Source organism: Schistosoma mansoni, chromosome 2 (assembly GCF_000237925.1).
Source record: "Schistosoma mansoni strain Puerto Rico chromosome 2, complete genome".
NCBI lineage: Eukaryota > Metazoa > Platyhelminthes > Trematoda > Strigeidida > Schistosomatidae > Schistosoma > Schistosoma mansoni.
The window spans coordinates 5,333,593-5,354,520 of record NC_031496.1 but is presented as its reverse complement, the minus strand read 5'-3'; the positions used below and the strand labels follow the sequence as shown (position 1 = coordinate 5,354,520).

Sequence of the window (20,928 nt, the reverse complement as noted above, 5' to 3'; positions counted from 1 at the left end):
TTTGTGTGTACTCCGATTGTGTAAATTTGTCATTTTTATTGTGAACATATCCCTGCAATACACATACCAGTGAACAGCCGAAGCTTCAGTAACATCTGCGAATGTTGCAGTCAATGTTACTGGTGCTTTCATTATACAGTTCGCGGCAATTATTATAATATGGCTTAGTCTCAATCTGGATCGAGAGAAAAAGGTTCCTATTCTAGCAAACGTCTTCCTCCAACATATGTTGCATCGAAAGATAACATCACGGTAGTCTGCACAAGGTCTACAAGTCATTTGATTACCTCAATTACAAACAAAGAAGTTTCTTAGTAGTCCCATTTATTGTAGCCGCCTAATTGTCACGTCTTCTCTAAATTCCTCTGTGAGTCGACCGAGCATGAACATCAGGTATTGAAGTTGGCGCCGTGACCTTGAAATCCCTCGAACGCTTCTGATTGACTCGTCCATAAATTATAGTCTCGCCTTATGACCTCTTTACATTTTAGCCGGTGTCATTTGATGTCGAAAACTGTATGGGTAGTATTTCAAGTTAGGCCTGACTCAAAACACTATCGTGACCCTTTATACGTTACTTGAAATTTTGTCTTGCTACCGAGTATTATTTGCCACATGAGTGTATATTATTATTCAGATGCAAGCTGTTATTTTAATGTTATTTTTTATTGTTTTTCTTTGTTGATCGGGTAAGACTACAGTTTATTGGAGACTTTTGGGCAATGCTTCAATGACCTTCAGGATGTCCTACTTGCGAGGGTTTAATGAGGTTTGTAGATTAGTGTAAGGCATGAGGAAACGGATTTACGGTTGAATTGAGTGGTTATGAACTAAAATCAGGGCTTTCATCACAAGCGGGCATCAGCTATAATTCCAAGATGCTATTTAGCCATATGGGGGACTAAATTTTACGCCGACGTCAATGACTTGCTATAGCAAGTTTGATTGGTTTGTCCATAAATTGTAGTCTTATCCTTCTACCGTTAAAACGGACACTTTGATTTTTTTTTGTTTTTTTCCGTTTTACAGTGCTAATATATGAAAGTTGCACTTTAATTGACTTTTTCGACCATCTCAAGGTCGTCCGCAAAGTCTCATAAAGTCGTCGGAGTAGAACAGGTTTACTTTTTTCTCTGTCAAGTAATTACCGACTTTTAAATATAGAGGAGGGTTTGTGGCAGTGTTTCAGTTGGTTTTTGGGTCATCATAACAATATGAAGAACTTATAATTTCACGTTCTTTAACTTGACAGGAATACAACAACTTTTTGTTTTTTGTGATGGGACTAAACTTCAATGGAAATTTATCCCATTAAATGCTCAGCTCAGGAAGTTGTTCAATTCTTAGTAGCTGTAGATATTCCACACAGTCTCTGCATAGCCTAATGATTTCATGTAAGTAATGAAAAGCTGGTAACGTAATCATGCGTTCATGAAAATCGGACACTAGTGCTTAAGCAGTAATACCTTAGAATATACCATGGCAAGTCAGAGCAACAGTTCACTACCAACTATCAAATTAAACAATATTTACATAATCACTATGTATTCTCATTAACCTTCGGTGGTAGAACTATTCTACTTATTATTGCTATCATTACTAATAGTTAACTATGTTTTCTTTGTTGATACGACTTTTTAGATACGAAATTAATTTAATGTTTGCAATTTAAATTTGTTTGCTCTTTTTGATGTTATTTTAAACTAATTTCGCTGGTTCTGAATCCATTTTCTTAAACTTAAATCGCTGATTTGCATTTTGTGTTTTAGGTTACTCCTGTAGTCGAGTTTCTGTTGGCTTATATTGCTGGGTATTTAATACCAGGATATAGAAATGTCCTAAAGGATTCTATTCCTACTTCGTAATAAGAATGCACTTAAAACTCAGGATTCGTTTTTTAATAACAATACTCCTGGTACTATCTATTTCAATTGCATTTATTTGGAGATTGCAAAAGCTGAAATATACCGACTTACCAGGAATATGGACATTCAAAAGGAAATCTGATAAGTTTAAGCCAACTTTGATTAAATCTGTTGGGTATCAATGTGATTCTCATAACATAAGTGTATTCCGAACTCAAATTAACATATATACTAAAGTCCGTCATCAGTCAAATTCTTGTATTGACTGTAAAAGTTCCATAGTAGTTTTTACACTCTCGAAATCCTCACCTACGAGCAGATATCTGGTTCATATTATAAAAGTCTTGCTGATCCCACATCACGTTATTTCAATGAACCATGCTCAACTGAGTAAGATTTCAGATCTTCTGAATTCGATTTCGCAAGAAGAACGTATCAGGATAATAATATTCGAAAATTTTGCTATTTATACAAACTTACCACCACTACAAAAGTTACAACTTGACACTCTGTGCAAAAAATACAATATTGGAGTAGTCGGGTTTCTGTTAGATGGTGAGGGTTTCACTACTGAAGGTGGCACGTGGTCTAAGGTTAGTTACCTTCATTTTTGTGGTTAAATAATGCAACTGGTCACGCCGTTGATTTAAAATTAGCTATTACGAACGATCACTGACGTTCTGTTATGCTTCTACTTATACTTCGGTATCTAGGTATACTGGGTTCAACTAACAACTCTAAGTATTATGTTGACTTCGAATGACCAATGTAATTCACCAGATATTTTTAATAAATTGTGAACAGATGAAACAACTGACGTCGAGTAGCTGGCGGCCATGTAAATGTTCCTCTGCCTTTTATACTATCTGAAGTTCCACTAAAAGCTTCATTTGTGTCTCAGGCATGCTCATCAGTCCAACTACGTAATCTTAAGTCGGAATTGTGTTTCATAATCGATTTTACTGAACTGTTAGGAGTGGCCAAAGTTATTGTACTTATACTGGTGTGTATAGGAGAAGCATGCATCATTTTTAAAACTGACAATCTCGCGTTTAAAATGCCCGTTTATCTATTAGAGAGTGATTATTAAGTACAGCAGTTCACTGTCACTGTAATAAAGGGGCCCCAGAGTCAAATATTATGTGTGAATTGTTGGCACTTAATCAGAGGTTTCTTCATATCATTATTCATGTATGGTGTAACCTCTGAATAATTGATGCTAAATTTAGACTTCAAGTACCAAATAAACAGAATAAATCGGCTAATTAGGTTGATTGTCCTGTTAGAGGGTTTCAGATTTACCGGTTAGTACCATAATCCGTGGTTAGTAAACTAGGGCAGAGGGATTTGAAATTAGCTATGGCGGCCCAGATGCACTTTTCATTCCAAAGTTCCATTCATTCTTTTTTAACTGTGTCCTTACGTTTAGTTTCACATTGACGTTGGTGTCATAGTGACCACTTTAATTTTCCTCACATGCCGATATAAGTTTTGATAATAACGATAGTATTAATGCTTACACAGTCGGTTTGGTCCAGTACACAAATTAATTTGAAGTTACTGCATAGAACTGTTGCGCAGTGCAATTTTAGGCCACAGTCATCTTTAAGGTACAACCTCTTAAAGATAGTCGTTGGACTCTTCCTTTGAAACCCTAAAAGTGAAGCTCCCTGTCGTAGGCTGCCGTTGAATTAATAGATTTTCTAAAAGTTTGGGAGCTTCAGAAAAACCATGAAATTGTTCTTTTTCACATCGAAATATCCTATGAAGTTGTAAATAAAATATATGGTGCTCTTCGTGTGTCCGACCATTAGGCTAATGAAATCTATACCTTCAAAACTTTCGACAACATTAACTTATTAATTATTGAGGATCTCGTGTAATTAACTATCTAAAGTGCACAATTTCGCCTTAGTCAGACCGACTTTCACAAAAAGCGCCTACCAACTTGTTTTCACCATACTGCTTTGTGTTGCGGAAGAAATTGTTATTCACTTGACAAACTTTTATTATGTCATCAAATCCGGTCAGGATACACTGCGATCTGCCTGTGAAAATTGGTCACAAACTTCAAAAAGTAGTTGTATTTTGAAAGTATACTGATTGACTGACTTTGTTTTTGATACAGACACGGAAAGGCTTGGAATATCTCTAAATATACATTAGTCGAAAGATAATTGTTTGATTAGCTCTACTATTTTAACCAAAGTTAAGTACTGACTTTAACACTTTATATTATTTAGTTTGAGTAATTATCAGTATTCAGCATGACTGTGAACGTTATCGGTTTAAAAGTTGCTTCGTAAAAATTGTAGGGGATATGCTTCACTTAGAACTCGAAACATATTTATTCAAACAAGATATTTTATAATCTACATGAGCTATGTGCTTAGAGGGTATCAGATTTCATGAAAAGTATCCACATAAAAAATTATAGATGAGTTTTTCTGAACAATCCCTTCTGGCGAAACTGTTATGTTGAACTTCCTAGTACCTGTTAATTTGTCTTTACCTCTTTCTGATGTAAATTTAATGTGAAAACTTATTTCAACACTTTTTGAACTCATCACATTTGTGTCAACAATCCTTTTTACTGTTGACTTTATAATTATGTCTTCTTACTTTAAGATTGGTGAATTACCACTCTACATCCATCGATTAAGAAAACCTCCACAAGGATTCTATACATCTCTGAATGCATCAATACTTAGGGCCACTCGCTCTGGTCGCATGAATTCTAACACACTTGAGATTGAAAAACAGATTCACGGAGCTGGCAACCAATTACAAACTCAAACTGTTTGTTGTATGGCAACGTTGGTCCCTTTTACAAACAACAAACAGTTCTACAACACCATCGCATTTACTAAAACTGGGGAATATTCTGGACGAATGCAAACTTATGACTCATTACCGGTTGATATGAAGAGTTGTGCTGTAAGTTGATTTCTATGACGAGAATAAAAGTAAATAATGTTCATTACAGATTTCCAATATTTTTCAGGTCGGCAATTGTAGTTATAGTATGTGCTGAGAATTATAGAAGTATAAGGTACCTTTACAAGTTTAGCATGAGTTTTTTTTCTTCACTCACCCCTATTGATTATTGGTAAGACTCGAGGAAGACATGATGTTTCCAATTTCACTGTCCAAAAACACTTATCTAAACATTAAATAAACTGTCATCCCATCATTAAAGGATGAAATCTTATTCATTTTCATACTGAGAACTATTTTCTAATGCCTAAATTGAGTAGAAAAAGTAAAGCAACGGTAGAGTCATGTTATGACACTTTGGAATGAATGATACTAGTGTTTGGCTGGAAATCGCTGACCCTTCATAACTGTGAGTGGGGATATTAAGATAGAACAGCCTAAGTATATACAAATGTTATCAGAAGTGATCTAAAGTCGAAGTCACTGGCTATCCTGTTCTAGTTTTATTTCACCCTCTGAATCGATAGTTAGGTGTTCCAATTTTAACTGTTGCTTTGGATGGTTTTCATTGACGCATTTATTGAAGTTATATGGTGTATTTTTAGTTCTTTTTCGCGCATTTGTCATTTTAACCAGTACAGAATGTCTCTTGGGTTCTGATTGCATTAAGCTTCATACACTTGAGTAAATTAGGATGGAAATTGAGTAATTCAAAGTCAAAATCGAACTCCTTTCTTTACGATTCAAACTGAGTACTTGCTTTTCATGTCGTATGTACCATAGTTTATTCTCAACGCTTTGTTCATTTATTTATTATTATTATAGTTTGCAACTCCATGCCACAAATTTTGTATGATTAAAAAGAACTAGTCTGTCAGGAATCCAACTCATTTACTTGAGATATATCTTTATACAACCACAGCTCAAAGCTTGGGTAAATAGCTTTCAGGTCACCTTGTTGATCTTAATTCTTTTCATACCCGTGTCCACTTATCAGTTCGACAACTTTAACTGTACACAAGCAGTGTAATCAAATGCTTAGATATTCAGCTAACATTTATTTTGTCAAAACGTTGGCACTATACGAAAAAGTCTTAAATGTCTTCGTATATGTTTTTGATTTCTTATAATAATCCTATCTGTGGCTTTGTAGTTTAGCCGCTTCACATTAATCCTCTGGATTTTACGTTAGAAGTTTGCTATAGATATCTTAGTTCGGACAGCCGGGTGGTATTATTAGCTTTTGCACAGTAATTTTAACTAAGTCAAATATAAGAACCGCTGTTTAATCACCAAATTTATTTAAAATTAAGGTTTCGGCGAGACTATAACTTATTGACGAACCAATCACATTTAAGATAGCAGGTCTTAAATTTGGGCGCGAAATTCATTCACTTATTTGGTTAAATATCATTTTGGCATTACCGCCGGTGTTAGTTCGTGATGAAAACATTAAACCTAATTCTTAACCCAAACGTTCAACTGTAAATTTCGACCCTAACTCCTCACACTAATCTATAATCCTCATTTAACCCTATCAAGTACGTGGACATACCAAAGTCATTTTAGCGTTGCTCAAAGGTCGTCCATGAATTATAGTCTCACTAAGGTTTCAACTGACGTCTATAAGAGATGTATTTATGTAACGAATAACAGCTAAAGCTAGTTTGACTATGTCGTCGTTTTTATATAAATTATCATTGTTGTTTAAAATAGATCACCAAATAGATTCTCACCCACTAAAAATATTTTCGAAATATGTTGAACATATTCATTATTGTTTCGTTAACTGGGGTCTTTTGTTGATCTTTGGATATATTTTACCGTCTCTTGGACGTTAGCATCGAAATTCGATACGTTGAGTTACTTGGGTAGTTAAAATCTAAAATTATATCAAACATTTAATTGTAAGGAGATTCAACTTATGTAGAAGTACAAAACATCTAGTTTGTATGTGTATTTCACAGATATCACATTGAATTAACTAAAAACACCGATGTATAACCTCTGTAGAATATGAAAACCTAAAAGCTTGAATAACATCTTAGCATAACTCTAAATGAAATTTTTTTATTTTGTCATATCATAAATCATGTCTAGTTTTTAGCTTTATTTTGATGATGATGTAATTGCCAGTTGATTCGCTAATGATGGAGTTTCACAGCTTTAATTCTTTGAGATTGGAGGACACAATTTCTGTTTAGCTTCATAGCTAGGTCGAAAATACACTCCAATTCTAAAATACTAAATCGAAACAAAGAAATTGTAGCTATAACAATGAAGTAGATTTTGTCAAATATCAATCGGTAGCTGGAAATGTTGATCAAAATCATGTTTACCAATGTCAAATCATAAAGCTCAAAATAAAGTAGTTAGCTGATACGATCTAAGAAAATCAAATATCATCAGTAGTACATTAGCTCGTCATCTATGGAACATTGGGAACGATATTTACATCAAATATCTCTTCAGTAAAATCGGTTAATAATTCAATTCGAGTTTACCTTGGTTTACGGAGGTCATTTGAATTAGGTTTAAACCAGAAATTTGATCTACAAATAACCTATTATTTGACTTCTAATTATCATGGTAACAGTTTTTCATTATTTTAACTCCTATTTAATAATTATGTTTTTAGTTGTGGTCGAAATTTGTTTATTTTAAGTAATGTTTTGCTCCTTGCATCATCTACCTATTTCTATCATGGTCTATTTCATACCTAACATGGTCGGTTAGAATTTTCTCAGTAATCCTAAAATGATGCCGCTTTCACTCTAATTTGTTGAGTCATAAATCACAATTATAATCTCACATTTTAAACGGTTTTCTCCGTTATCTAATCGACTGTGAATTCCATAATTTTAAAGTATTGTAATCGTTGTCGTCTCAATTATTGAAACTATACTACGGACGGTTTTGATTCTGAAAGAAAGGAAAACGGCTGGCAGATTTTAAGCTTGTTTTTGTCGATCAGGATTTTCCTGTCGTTTATTAGAACTGTTATGAGGATCAAGGCAATTTTTATGAAGCCGTAGATCTATATTCTGTGCTTCATTCGCACTTCTGTGTAGATCCTATGCAGGTATAAGTAGCCTCACGAGTGTTCTTATTTTATGTTGTAAAAAACTTCAATGTATCTTTTATTTGCCTTTGGAAGAAATCTTACAAGAACATTTTGTGTCATTGCTCTAAAGAATTACTCTACAGAGTCTCACAGTGGCACCTTTCCAGTTTACCAAAGTTTGGTTTTAGAAGATGTTGGCTTATTTGATGGAATTCAACGTGTTCTTTTTGCTTTCCGTCCTGGAGGAATTTGGCTATCGTCAATATTGCTACTTGACACTATTGTCTATCTATCTAAAGGTATTTTCCACGCTTCTCCACCATCATCTCATCCTTTCAGTCCTCAGTTTGGTGATATTGTCTCGAAAATGAACGTATCATGTATGTCTGACATTGCATATTGTTTTCAACATGTTCTTTCTTTTAAACCAGATAAAACCGAAGTTCAATATATTCTACCTGCTACTGCTTATTTAATGAATTTTCATCTCGATATTTGACATTTTTTTCCTACAATGATTTACTTTCTTTGTCTCATCTTCTACTCTCTTTGGGAAGTTACTATATTCTGGAATCGAACGGTATAACACATCATAATATTTATTTTAGTGTATAATACAGTACAAATTTTTGACATCCTTTGTCATTTGGGCCTAAAAACTAACAAAGTGATTATTCTGTCTTATCTCCCAGTTCTTCATACAGTTGGATCAATGTAAACCATTGAAGTATATTTATTTAGCTATATTTTTACTAATAGTTAATTTTTGTTAGTGTTCTGGGCAATCCGTACATTCTGTTTTCGTGCGTTGAAAGCCTAGCACATAAATCAAATGTCCTAAAGGTATTCAGTAATATGTAACAGAAAGTAATTGGTCGTAAATTTGTCTTAGGTTTTCTGAGTACGCGGACCGTTTCTGAAATATCGAAGAAGGAACACTTGTTTTCAATGCAATGTTCACAGAAAAAAATGCAGTAACATCGACAAAGTAAGCGCCTTGACTGTGTTAATAAGTCTTTTGTAGTTCTGAGAATTACGTTAGAATACCTTTAATAGTGTGATATCCTAACTTTGTACTGTATTTAGTATTCAGCTATGTTTGAGAACATATGAGTCGCTTGCTTCAGTCTTGGATGGTGGCAGATGTTTTGTCGTAGTATTGTATAAATTCAGAGATTTGATTAGTTGTGACATGAGATTTTGTCAGTTGTCTTGATGTACAGTTACATCTTCAATTGATTATTTGTATTAAGAATATGACATTGTGGTTATTAGCGATTAAAACGACCTTTGACAGTGAAACGTCGTAGCCTAGTTAGGATGAAATATAGAAACATTTTAACCTATTTAGTAACAAGTTACAGACCTATAAAACCACTCTTTATTTATGTCCCAGGAACTCTATGGTACTTAGTAGCAATTAGCTTATGGAGTAAACCGATTAATTTTCTCAATAAACGTAATCAGTTTCATTTGATGTGTCATTTTCAGCTTCAGTTTTAAAATTTCTAAATATCTAAGGGTTCTGATAACCCTTCAGTTATATAATTTGCGGCTCAAAATATCATCTATCCATTCTACGTAATTAACTTTTCAATTCCCTGATAACCAGTCAGAATAAGGAAACTCAATCTTTCTCTGAAAATGTTGAGTTCTTCAAATAACAAAATACACTTGCTTACTACAGACTTGTCACCTTGTTAACAACAACTTCCACATTGTATGAGTCCAACGTATCATCCACAATAGGACACTGTGAAAACAGTTAGTCACCGTTTCCTATACAAAATATTTCTAGGCTCTATTTCTCTTATCTCTACTTCAACCAACCCATGTATTAATATAAATCTTGGGTTGAAATCTATTTTTTTACTTCAGTTTTCTCTGAACCTTTATTTCAAATAAGCATTTTATTCCAAATGACAAATTCGAATTAAATCATTGTAATGCTCGATAAATTTTATATATTTCATTGAAAAAAATATAAGTTTTCTCAGTTTCTTCAAACAGAGTATTCTCATCAATAATTACCTCGGGTCTGTTAAAATACTTTGTAATTGCTCGAATAAAGTTTCATTGGGAAAATAAATATTAATTTATTGGAAGATTAAATAGTCATACTGCTCTTCATATTTATTGAAATATTATTGTTTAAGTAATGCATTTATGACAGAAAAGATGTAAAGATTCTTGTTCTAAGAATTGTCTGCTGTATCCGTCATTGAAGTCTTTAGGGATAGATTCAACATTGGAACTTCACAAACAATATCAGTAACTAGTTCACGATTAAAATAGGTTTTCGTCGGAGGAATTTTTTAAGTCAGCACCCACCATTGATTTTCTGCCTAACTCTTCCTCCTGGTGTTTTTCCCCTACAGATTAATATAGTTATGTTCAGTCAGTCAGCTACAACGTAGGACCAGGCACATATATGCATTGGTCCAAGCTGTCATAACCTCATTAACACAACAAGATGAACGCCGAATTCATAGTAGTTAATTTAATGGTTCTCATATATAAAACAAAGATTGTATATAAGGATATAGTACAGGAAGAAAGACAGATATGAAACAATTCTAATCTCTCTGTTTAAGGGAAGACAGGGAGTGTATACACCTACGCCATTGTGATCGGTTCTGAGCCATGTCACACAGAGTCTCCAACAATTGGTTACGATAGTCACACGGACCCCAATCAAGTGGTCTGCATCTACCAACATGGCTCATACTAGAAGTTAGTGACTTCAAGCACTGATGCCACGTTTTGGTTTGGCTGCCCCTAACTCTCTTCCAACCATCCCCTACACTAGTCAGAATAGCGCGTCGTGGTAATCGGTGTTCAGGTATACATAACACGAGGCACAAACATCTCAGTCTATGAAGATTCACAAACTCATCAACTGACTTACCATCATTCCCTAATATACTGTGTCTAACCTCACCATTACTTACCCGGTGATCCCAGCAGATGCGAGCAATATTTCTAAGACATCTGTGGTCAAATACTAGTAACTTACGAGTATCTTCTACTCTTAATGGCCATGTTTCACAGCCGTAAAGTAGAACAGAGCGAACTGCTGCGCAGTATACTCGTCCCTTAATTGATAGACGGATATCTCGCTTTCGCCATAGGTGACGTAAGTTGGCAAAAGCCAAACGAGCTTTTTGAATCCGTGCTGAGATTTCGTCAGATACCAACCCATTAGGGCTGGTCAGACTTCCAAGATAAGTGAAGTTTTTGACGCGTTCTACTGCTTCACTCCCTATCCTTAGTTCAGGTGTTGACGCAGGCCAGTCCTAGAGTAACAATTCATGTTTAGAGGAGGAGAAACGCATTCCAAATATCCTGACATTGTTACTAGGTTCTAACGGAAGACTGCATTTTGTCAGCGTCTTCACCAAACAGAACTGCGTATTCTAAGTCGATAAGTGAACCTCCTCGTAGGAGATCAATTCCTGAAAATTCATTCGAGGAGAGTGTTATTTCCAGCAGTAGGTCTATAATGAAATTAAACGAAATTGGGGATAGTGAACAGTCTTGCCGGACAACATTTGAGGTTGTAAAGTTCGATGACAGTTCACCATAAGCTCTGACTCGACTAGTAGTGTTCGTGTAAAGTGTTTTCACAAGGTTTATGTACCCCTGAGGTACACCTTTCAATGACACACACTGCCACAGAACCTTTCGGTCTACAGAGTCAAACGCTGCTTTTGAGCCTAGCAACATCAGGGTCATCCTCGTTTTCAGAACTGCCTATGAGTGATCTCAGTTGTTCCTGGAATCTACTTTTGGCTTTCTCATCACTTAGTTCAACTCTAATGGGTTTTCTTAATGTGGCTTTTCTGTATCCAGTGAGGCGCAAGCAAATACGTGCTCGTATCGGAACATAATCAAAGTTTAAACATGTACTCCAAAACGATCGTCAGTCTTCTATCGAGCCTCTCAAACGATGACTGATGGCAATATGGTCTATTTGAGTCCATCATTGGTTTGATGCAGGTGGTTGCCATGTTAGACGATGTCTTTCCCTATGCTTAAAATTAGTGTTTGCTAAACATAAACGATTGTCTGAGCATAGTTGCAACAGACGATCACCATTATGTGTTCGCTAAGTTGGGATACTAAAATACCCACCTAAATGTCTTTCTGTTTGGTTTAAGCTACCTACCTGGGCATCAAAGTCACCTGCAACAAGTACTATGTCTGATCGCTTAGCTTTTTGAAGTTCATAGAGCTTTCTGTAAAAGTCATCTTTCACTTCATCATGGCTGCAGTCAGTGTGAGCGTAGGTAGAAACCACAAAAAGGCAACGACGTGTATCTCTATCCTTCCGAGTTCTTACGGAGCCGTCTAGCCGAACAGCACATAGATGACTGTTAACAGGGATCCATTCTAATAGTGCTTGTTCTGCCCTCGTACTTAGTGCAATGCCCACACCTGCAAGTCCACGGGACCTAGCCATCGGGTCGCCAGATACACGGAGGGTGTATCTCGTTGGCTCTACATTTTTGCGAGGTGAGGTCAAGTGAATGACCACAATAGGATCCTGTATGCGTGTTTCAGAGACACAGCATACATCAATGGTACGAAGTTCTGGGGTTTTAGCCAAAGAGGCCTGCTGGCCATTTTGACATGGGGTGCGTACTTTGAAGGCTTCAATGTGTAGTTTGAAGCAAGGTTTCTGTAGACCTGGGACAGTGTTTTGCGTACTAGAATCGTTGGCTATGGTGACACTTGAGGAAGAAACCGAAAGAGGAAGTTCAGTGTTGAAAGTCGAGGTAGGAGAAATAATAGGAATCGAAGAGGGAGATTGATTATGGATACAATGATCTTGAGTGCTGTTAGAGGTATGAGGGCGGTTATCACTTCTTGGTTGCCCACACATCGTGGAGGGGTTCTTCTGGAGGTACCTGAAAAGGGGATCGGGTTAGATTTGGCCTTAGTGACCTGAGAGCGTGACCGCAGTGCCCAAGGGACAACTGCTTGAGGTCGGTCACACACGACCTTTTTGTGAGTAGTTTTCGTGTTAGCTCCGTACTTGTTGGGACCTTACCGCTGGGGACGGATATCCGTGGGATAAGGCGAGGTGTGCATTTTTAGGGTCTTTCTTTTCTAACCTCACCCCTTCTTGTGGAAAGTCAGCATCACTGTTACGCTGGTTGTCTGAAGGAAACACTTTACTGCCGTCACACTTCTGTACAGTCAACAGTACGACTTCGCCTTCGGACCTTAGGTTTTCTGCTTTTAGTCTTACCGCTCTTCAATCGACCTGTCTGGCATGGTAGGACCTTGAGGAACGATTGTTTCAGTCAGTATAGCTCGATTGGTTCATTACGATAGGCAAGCCTGACCACCACGTCAAGGTAGCAGCAACGGTCGGGACATTTTAAATTAATCTTTGTTCCATATCATATCGCCGTTTACATCATAGTTCGACAATGAATGTTAACGTATGTACTAAAGATATATTTCTCAATAATAAGTTAACTGTTCAGAAATATAATTACGCTCTTATGTAACAACACTGTATTTGTTCCTTTTGATTTTGTTGCCGTATAATTATTGTTAACTTTTATTTTTATTCAAGCTTCAAATGAACTTGATTTACTGAGGTGGGTCCTAGTTGATATTGATGATGTGTTTGTTCCAGACCGAGATGCACATCTGTCAATTGATGACATAAATGTAAGTCGTTTTTTAGGAAAAAAAATCAAACTTTTTCTACTGGGGTTTTCTTCTAGTTTGTATTCGAGTAATTCCTGAAACAGCTTCTTTAGTGATATGACATTACTTTGGAGTTTCCCCTGATGTAATGTCTGGAAAGAAGACTGATTTGTCGAGGTTGTGACTTGGGACTGAATTCTATGTATAACTTATATGAGTCTTTGTTGTTGAGTGCCTGTGAGATAGGAACTAGATTAAATGAAGGATCAATGTTGTCCTAGTTATATGGGAATCATCGGTATATGATGTTACTCAGATTTATTAATACAGCTGAATGTAAAATTTTGAAGTCTGGTTGGTCATATTAAAAAATTCGTAAACTGGGTTGATAAAGCTATAAACCTGTACCATCTGAGTTGAGTGTTCCGCGTATATCGCATTTCAAGAGATTATTAAACGTGTTATTCAAAAATGACGAAATAAAAATATTACGTCACTCAGCATAATCACCGCTTGTTTATCCCATTTATGTAGAGAGAAGTACAAACTTTACTGGCTATTACCTTTTAGAAATTAAACATTATCTATACGTTAATGTAATAGGACACTTATGTACTCTGTGTTGATTCACGATAGGTTCATAGCCATAAAGTGTTTTTATTTACCTGATTTCTTTTTGCCTCATTAATGATTGATAAAAACCGGCTTCAATGATATACACAGACTGAGTTTAAGTTAAGATTCAGTTGTGATTCCGATCTCTGAAACTGACTTATAGAGGAGCATATTATGTCTGCAGAATATTTGAATAACTTGTACTTAGTGCTGAGAACCCGAATCGGACGTTGCATAGTGAGAACACAAAGACTGGTTATATGGATTTATTTGACACACCTTTCTTATGTGATTTCTTTATAGTCAGATTTGCATAATTTGAACTGAGTATTACTTAACATCAAATAATTAATAACGTACTATGTGGACATATTTACAATATTATACAGTTAAACATCTATAATCAAACAAATATAACTAACTGACAAGGTTATGTAATTACTGTTTCTCAAGGTGTGATCACACGTGACAGACGATTGGGAAAAATCACTTTCATGCGTCATTCGCACCCCAATCGGTAAAGTCATTGCTTGCCACATCAGAGCATTGATTTCGTAACCTAGAGGTCACCAGTCTGATTCCGGACACCATTCGTGTTTACCTTCTCTCTTTGTCATTTTTAGATTAAGCTATTATAAATACTACTTTATTACTTATCTTATAGAATGCTATGTTTAAGTTCTTAAAAATGAGCTATGCCTTATTCTATATACCAGTATTGTATGCAAATAAATTGATGTACTATTTTCTCATATATTTGCAACCATTTATTCGTATATGTCTATTTTAAAAGGCTATGATCAAAGCGCAAAATTACTGGCGCACTTTTATACAGGAATTTACGTTTAATATGGGATTCTGTGGTGCATTTTTCAGTAAATCACGTTGGTCGGATAAAATTGTTTACAATTATATTTTACGTAAGTATATTTATTTTCTCTAAATTATTTCTCATTCCTTTCTCTTAGTCCATATCGTCCAGTGATATCTTCATGTCCAGTATTTTTCATCCCGACCTTCGCGTTTAGATCTCCCATCAGGATAGTCAGATCCTTTCCTGAGCGCTTCTCTACGATCGACTGCAGTCTCCCATAAAACTGATCTTTATCATCTTCATTGCTATCGCTGGTGGGTGCATAACATTGGATAACATTCATTGTGATCCCCTCCTTTGTTTTAAAGGATGCTTTGATGATCCTGGAATGATAAGATTCCCATCCTATAAGTGCTTTACATGCTTCTCTGGACAGCATCAGAGCAACTCCCTTCGTGTTTGGAGTATTTTCTTCTTTGTTACCGGAATACAACAACATTTCTGTCGAAGCTAATCCTTTCTATCCAGCATGGGTCTAACGGGTTTCACTTATTCCGAGAACCGCCAAGTTGTATCTCCTCATTTCCGTAGCTATTTGATTGGTTCTTCTGGTCACCTACATTGTCTGGATATCCCATGTATCTATACTAATTGTCGCTCTGGTTGTTAGAGAGGATATCGGTCTCGTGAATTCAGAAGAATCTCGGCTTTCACTATGAACGTCATAATTTTTCTAAATGGAGATCCTTCAACTGCCAGGGCGGAGTTTCAATAGTTTAATTTGTTGAATCTGGTTAAGGTTTTTTAGTAATGTTGTTTTCTATGGGATGGGGTGGCTGACTCCATCCTCAACCCTCCTGCTCTACTCGGGCTTGGGACCGGCAGTAACCCTGACCGAATTTTACCTGATTTTTACGAAAAATTGACTACTTTTGCATTTTCTTTTCACGCTGGGATATTCTGTCCTTCATGGTTTATCTATTTGTAGAAAAAATTACTTCAACCTTTATCGTCTAGATTAACAATAAAACTTTCATGTTAAAGAAACCAAACTTTAAGATCAATGATATAACAACAATGCGATTTCTCTGTATTTTATATATGACTGCTTTTTTTCCAGAAAATCGCCATAAATTTTGGTGGTTTAGTCATTTATGGCATCATGGTAGACCTCATATGATGAATAAAACATGTATTCAACAAGCTATAGAACGTAATCAAGTATTCGCCGAGGTAAGCAATGAGATCATTTGAATTTTTAATGACAAGACCGAAAACTTTAGCCATAAACTTGTATTCATAGTAAATTGACGGGAAATTAGTAAGCAATGTACTTTTCAAAAGTTCTCACACTTTTAGTGACGAATTCGTCTTTGTGGGATCACAAACAGAGTCAGAAATCTTTATTGCTGTGTAGCTTGAAAATAGAGCTAAACAACTGTGTAATATCCTATTGTGTTGTTTATATGGCGTTATAATAGTCTTAAAACTGGTTTAAGAGTACCATTTTACTCGTTTGCTCCATCGACTTGAGTTAGATATTCTAGTCTTGCCCCGTATACCACGCTTGTAACGTTTAACTGATGTCACGCTATATATGTGATATGTAATCTGCTTATAAATTTACTCTTGGTCACTGAGTTTTATGTTCATTATCACTAATTATTACAGCTTCACAGTTTTGAATGGACTACTGTTGATCTATTCCAATGGTTCATTTTAGGAACGTGATATTCCAGTTCAAATCGGTTATTCTGTTGCGCCTCGTCATTCTGGAGTTTATCCTGTCTATCCTGACCTTTATGAAGCATGGCGTACGGTGTCGAATGTGAATGTTACATCTACAATACATTATCCTTATGTTAGGTCGTCTGATTTTCATTCGGGTTTCCGTTACAATAATATTCAGGTAACATTTCTTGAGGAATCGACGTTATGTATTCATGTTTTTGATTGTTACAAAATATTCTTCTGTACTGTTCAAAAATATCAGTTTCTGTTGTATATACGATGGGTATAAGTTTATACAATTAAATAATCATATTCCGATTTATATACTAAACTCCTATTCAGAATAAGAATACGTGTCAGATGGAAATCAAATGTATGGTCTGTTCAGCTGTTTAAATAGGTGAATTCATTAGTTCATCTGTTTCTTATGTGGTTTGAGAACTCGAGTTTTAGCCATAATATTTCGGGTTAGAATCTCGGTTTGTCAGCAGATTAATATTTCTAACAATCGAATAACAAGCGTAACTCAAAGCCTCTGTTTTTAATGAGCCAATGTTTAGTAGCTAATTCGCACCAAACATATTATTAATTCTGTAAATCTTCACAAATGTTAATCAGTCTACAGCTTCAAGAATAATTAAATAATCTAACTAATTTAGAACGTGTACACCCAATATTTCCAGTGAAATTTAGAGCGAATGGTCGGGCTACCTGTTTGAGGGTACGACAGGTTAATACTTGCTGAATATTATTTTGTCTTAATTGACAAAAGGAAATATACAGATATCATATCGGTAATAATTTAAACTTCTATGTTAAGTTTACAGTTACATTTATCATAGAGGAATTAATAATTCCATCTTGTTCCTTAGGCTGATTGATATCTCAAAAGGGGTTTTTGTGGAGATTTAGTATATTTCATAGTTGAAAGCGTGAGTCAATTGAAGCTAGACCACCATGGAAAACCTGGAAACACTGGACGGCCGTTTCGTCCTATTATGGGACTCCTCAGCAGTGCGCATCCACGAACCCGCCTCGCGAGCGAGATTCGAACCCAGGACCTACCAGTCTCAAGCCGGAGCCCTTAACCGATAGACCACTGAGCTGGCATCCAACGGTGTTAATGTATATCTAGGAGCTCTAATGAGAAGCAGTGACCAGTGGAGTTCAAAACCACGTCTGTTGTGAGATAGGAACTCACTGAAGACAATTGGTGAATGGTTGCTCAACTTCGTGGATCAGTTGAAGTTAGACATTAACACCGTTGGATGCCAGCTCAGTGGTCTATCGGTTAAGGGCTCCGGCTTAAGACTGGTAGGTCCTGGGTCCGAATCTCGCTCGCGAGGCGGGTTCGTGGATGCGCACTGCTGAGGAGTCCCATAATAAAACGAAACGGCCGTGGTGGTCTAGCTTCAATTGACTCACGCTTTCAACTATGATTGATATCTGCCAACCGGTCAATTTAGTGAATCTTGAGGACCTACAAGTGTCTTAATATTTAAGGAATGTTATCATAGTTGTCTGTTAGTCTAAATGAATTTTGTGGTGTACAGTATTCCGAAACTTTCTAGTCCATGTAGCCAAATTCGATTGCGGTTTCAAAGGTTAAATCTAGATATGATGGCATTATTATATCTATGTCTTTGAAAAATCTATAGGAAATCTGAAGCGAGGGAGAGCAGCAGGCCCTAACATGTTCACCCCTGAGATTTTTAAGGATGGTGGTCCAGTACCAGCAGCGAGATTGACTGAGGTCTTTGGTAGAATCTGGGAACTGGACGTAATTCCATCTGACTGGTCCCAATCACTGATTGTGCCAGTCTATAAGAAAGGACAAAAGTCCTCCTGTGACAATCACAGAGGAATCAGTTTGACTAATATAGTGTCTAAAATATTAGCTTCAATAATACTTGGACGCCTAACCAAAGCTCGTGAAGAGCAGACTAGAGAAAACCAAGCTGGTTTTCGACCTGGACGTGGTCGCATAGACCAGATATTCACTCTACGTCAGGTCCAAGAACATAGACACACATTAAGACGCCCTACAATAGTAGTATTTCTTGACCTTAAGGCAGCATTTGACACGTATTACGTATGCGCAACCACCGACTGCCCTGACGAACAATGTTTTATGGTGTAGCAGTGGGTTGGAAGAAACCTAGGGGCAGCCAGACCAAAACGTGGCACAAATCCATGAAGTCACTGACAAGTGGACTGAGCCATGTAGGTAGGTGTCAGTCAGTCAGTCACAGCGTAGAACTTTGTACGTACGTACATCAGTTCGAGCTGCCATACCACATTACCACAGAGATGAAGTTGTCGATTCAAGTCCCATAGTGGTAGAAGTAGTAAGAGTATAAGCATTATGTGAAAGATTAGGGTTTGAAGAAGTTATTGAAGGAGTATAATCCAGTGAAATAAATTTGGAAATAGAAAAAGGATAGGGACATGAAGAATTCAGAAGATTAGAATCTGACAGAACACAAAGAGTGGATGCACCTTCGCCATTGCAAACGATTTCGAGCCATGTCATTCAAGGTCTCTAACCATCGGTTTCTATCATCTCGCGGATCCCAACCAGGTAGTCTACACCTACCAACATGGCTCAGTCCACTTGTCAGTGACTTCATGGATTTGTGCCACGTTTTGATCTGACCGCCCCTAGCTTTCTTCCAACCTACTCCTACACCATGGAACATTGCACGTCTGGGCAGTCGGTGGTTGGGCATACGTAACACGTGTCCCAGCCATCTCAACTGATGAAGTTTCACTACTTCATCAATCGATTTTCCATCCTTAACTAGTACCCGTTTCCTAACAACTGCATTACTTACTCGGTGGTCCCAGGATATACGAGCAATGCTTCGAAGACACCTATGATCGAAAACTAGTAGCCTACGAATATCCTCTACTCTTATCGGCCATGTTTCACTGCCATAAAGTAAGACGGAACGAACTGCTGCACAGTAAACTCGTCCTTTTGTTGCTAGACGGATATCTCGCCTACACCATAAATGATGCAAGTTGGCGAAAGCTAGACGAGCCTTCTGTATCCGTGCTAAGATTTCGTTACATACCAGACCACAAGAGCTGATCAGACTCCCAAGATAAGTGAAGCAGTCAACACGCTCAACTACTTCACTCCCTATCATTATTTCAGGTGTCGATGCAACCCAACCCTGAAGTAACATTTTGCACTTCGAGGGAGAGAATCGCATTCCGAACATGCCTGCATAGTTGCTTATAGTGGTCAGAAGACTCTGCATTTTGTCAACGTCTTCTCCAAATAGAACTATGTCGTCGGCGTATTCTAAGTCAACAAGTGAGTCTCCCGGTAAAAGTTCAACTCCTGGAGATTTAGATGAAAGTGTTATCTCTAAAAGCATCTCGATGACAAAGTTAAACAAGAATGAGGAGAGTGGACAGCCCTGATGAATACCACTTGAGGTAACCAATTCTGATGACAGTTCGCCATAGGCTCTAACTCGACCAGTTGTGTTCGAGTAGAGAGCCTTTATGAGGTTAATGTACTTCTTTGGTACTCCTTTCAGTGACAAACACTGCCATAGAACCTCACGATCAACAGAGTCAAAAGCCGCCTTAAGGTCAAGAAATACTACTATTGTGGGACGTCCGAATGTGTGTTTATGTTCTAGGACCTGACGTAGAGTGAATATCTGGTCTATGCGACCACGTCCAGGTCGAAAACCAGCTTGGTTTTCTCTAGTCTGCTCTTCACGAGCTTTGGTTAGGCGTCCAAGTATTATTGAAGCTAATATTTTAGACACTATATTAGTCAAACTGATTCCTCTGTGATTGTCACAAGAGGACTTTTGTCCTTTCTTATAGACTGGCACAATCAGTGATTGGGACCAGTCAGATGGAATTACGTCCAATTCCCAGATTCTACATAGGACTTTAGTCAATCTCGCTGCTAATACTGGACCACCATCCTTAAAAATCTCAGGGGTGAACATGTTAGGGCCTGCTGCTCTCCCTCGCTTCAGATTTCCTATAGATTTTTCAACCTCGTGGAGAGTTGGAGGACTTACATTGACTTGCCATTCAGGACGACTGGGGATCGTGGGTTACTTAAGTGTGGTTGAAGGCCAGTTGAACTGATCCCTAAAGAGTTCTGCCCATCAATCCAATCTCCTGGTAGGTGTAGAGTAGGTGGTTGTGATCCGCGAGATGATGGCAATCGATGGTTAGAGACTTTGAATGACATGGCTCGAAAT

The 20,928-nt window shown here is 37.0% G+C and overlaps 1 protein-coding gene across 1 annotated transcript in view; it reads left to right on the top strand.

Moving 5' to 3' along the window:
* Positions 1 to 1,843: 1,843 nt before the first annotated feature.
* The window catches only part of Smp_134250 (putative heparan sulfate n-deacetylase/n-sulfotransferase), a gene marked incomplete at its 3' end in the record, with an annotated part of 30,686 nt that continues 11,601 nt past the window's right edge, over positions 1,844 to 20,928 (top strand). The window contains exons 1-7 of the mRNA XM_018795440.1: positions 1,844 to 2,458; positions 4,494 to 4,802; positions 7,997 to 8,165; positions 13,454 to 13,551; positions 14,939 to 15,065; positions 16,080 to 16,192; positions 16,683 to 16,868. Of these exons, the coding sequence (XP_018649753.1) occupies positions 1,871 to 2,458; positions 4,494 to 4,802; positions 7,997 to 8,165; positions 13,454 to 13,551; positions 14,939 to 15,065; positions 16,080 to 16,192; positions 16,683 to 16,868 (1,590 nt within the window). The 5' untranslated portion in view covers positions 1,844 to 1,870. The remainder of the gene's footprint in view (positions 2,459 to 4,493; positions 4,803 to 7,996; positions 8,166 to 13,453; positions 13,552 to 14,938; positions 15,066 to 16,079; positions 16,193 to 16,682; positions 16,869 to 20,928) is intronic.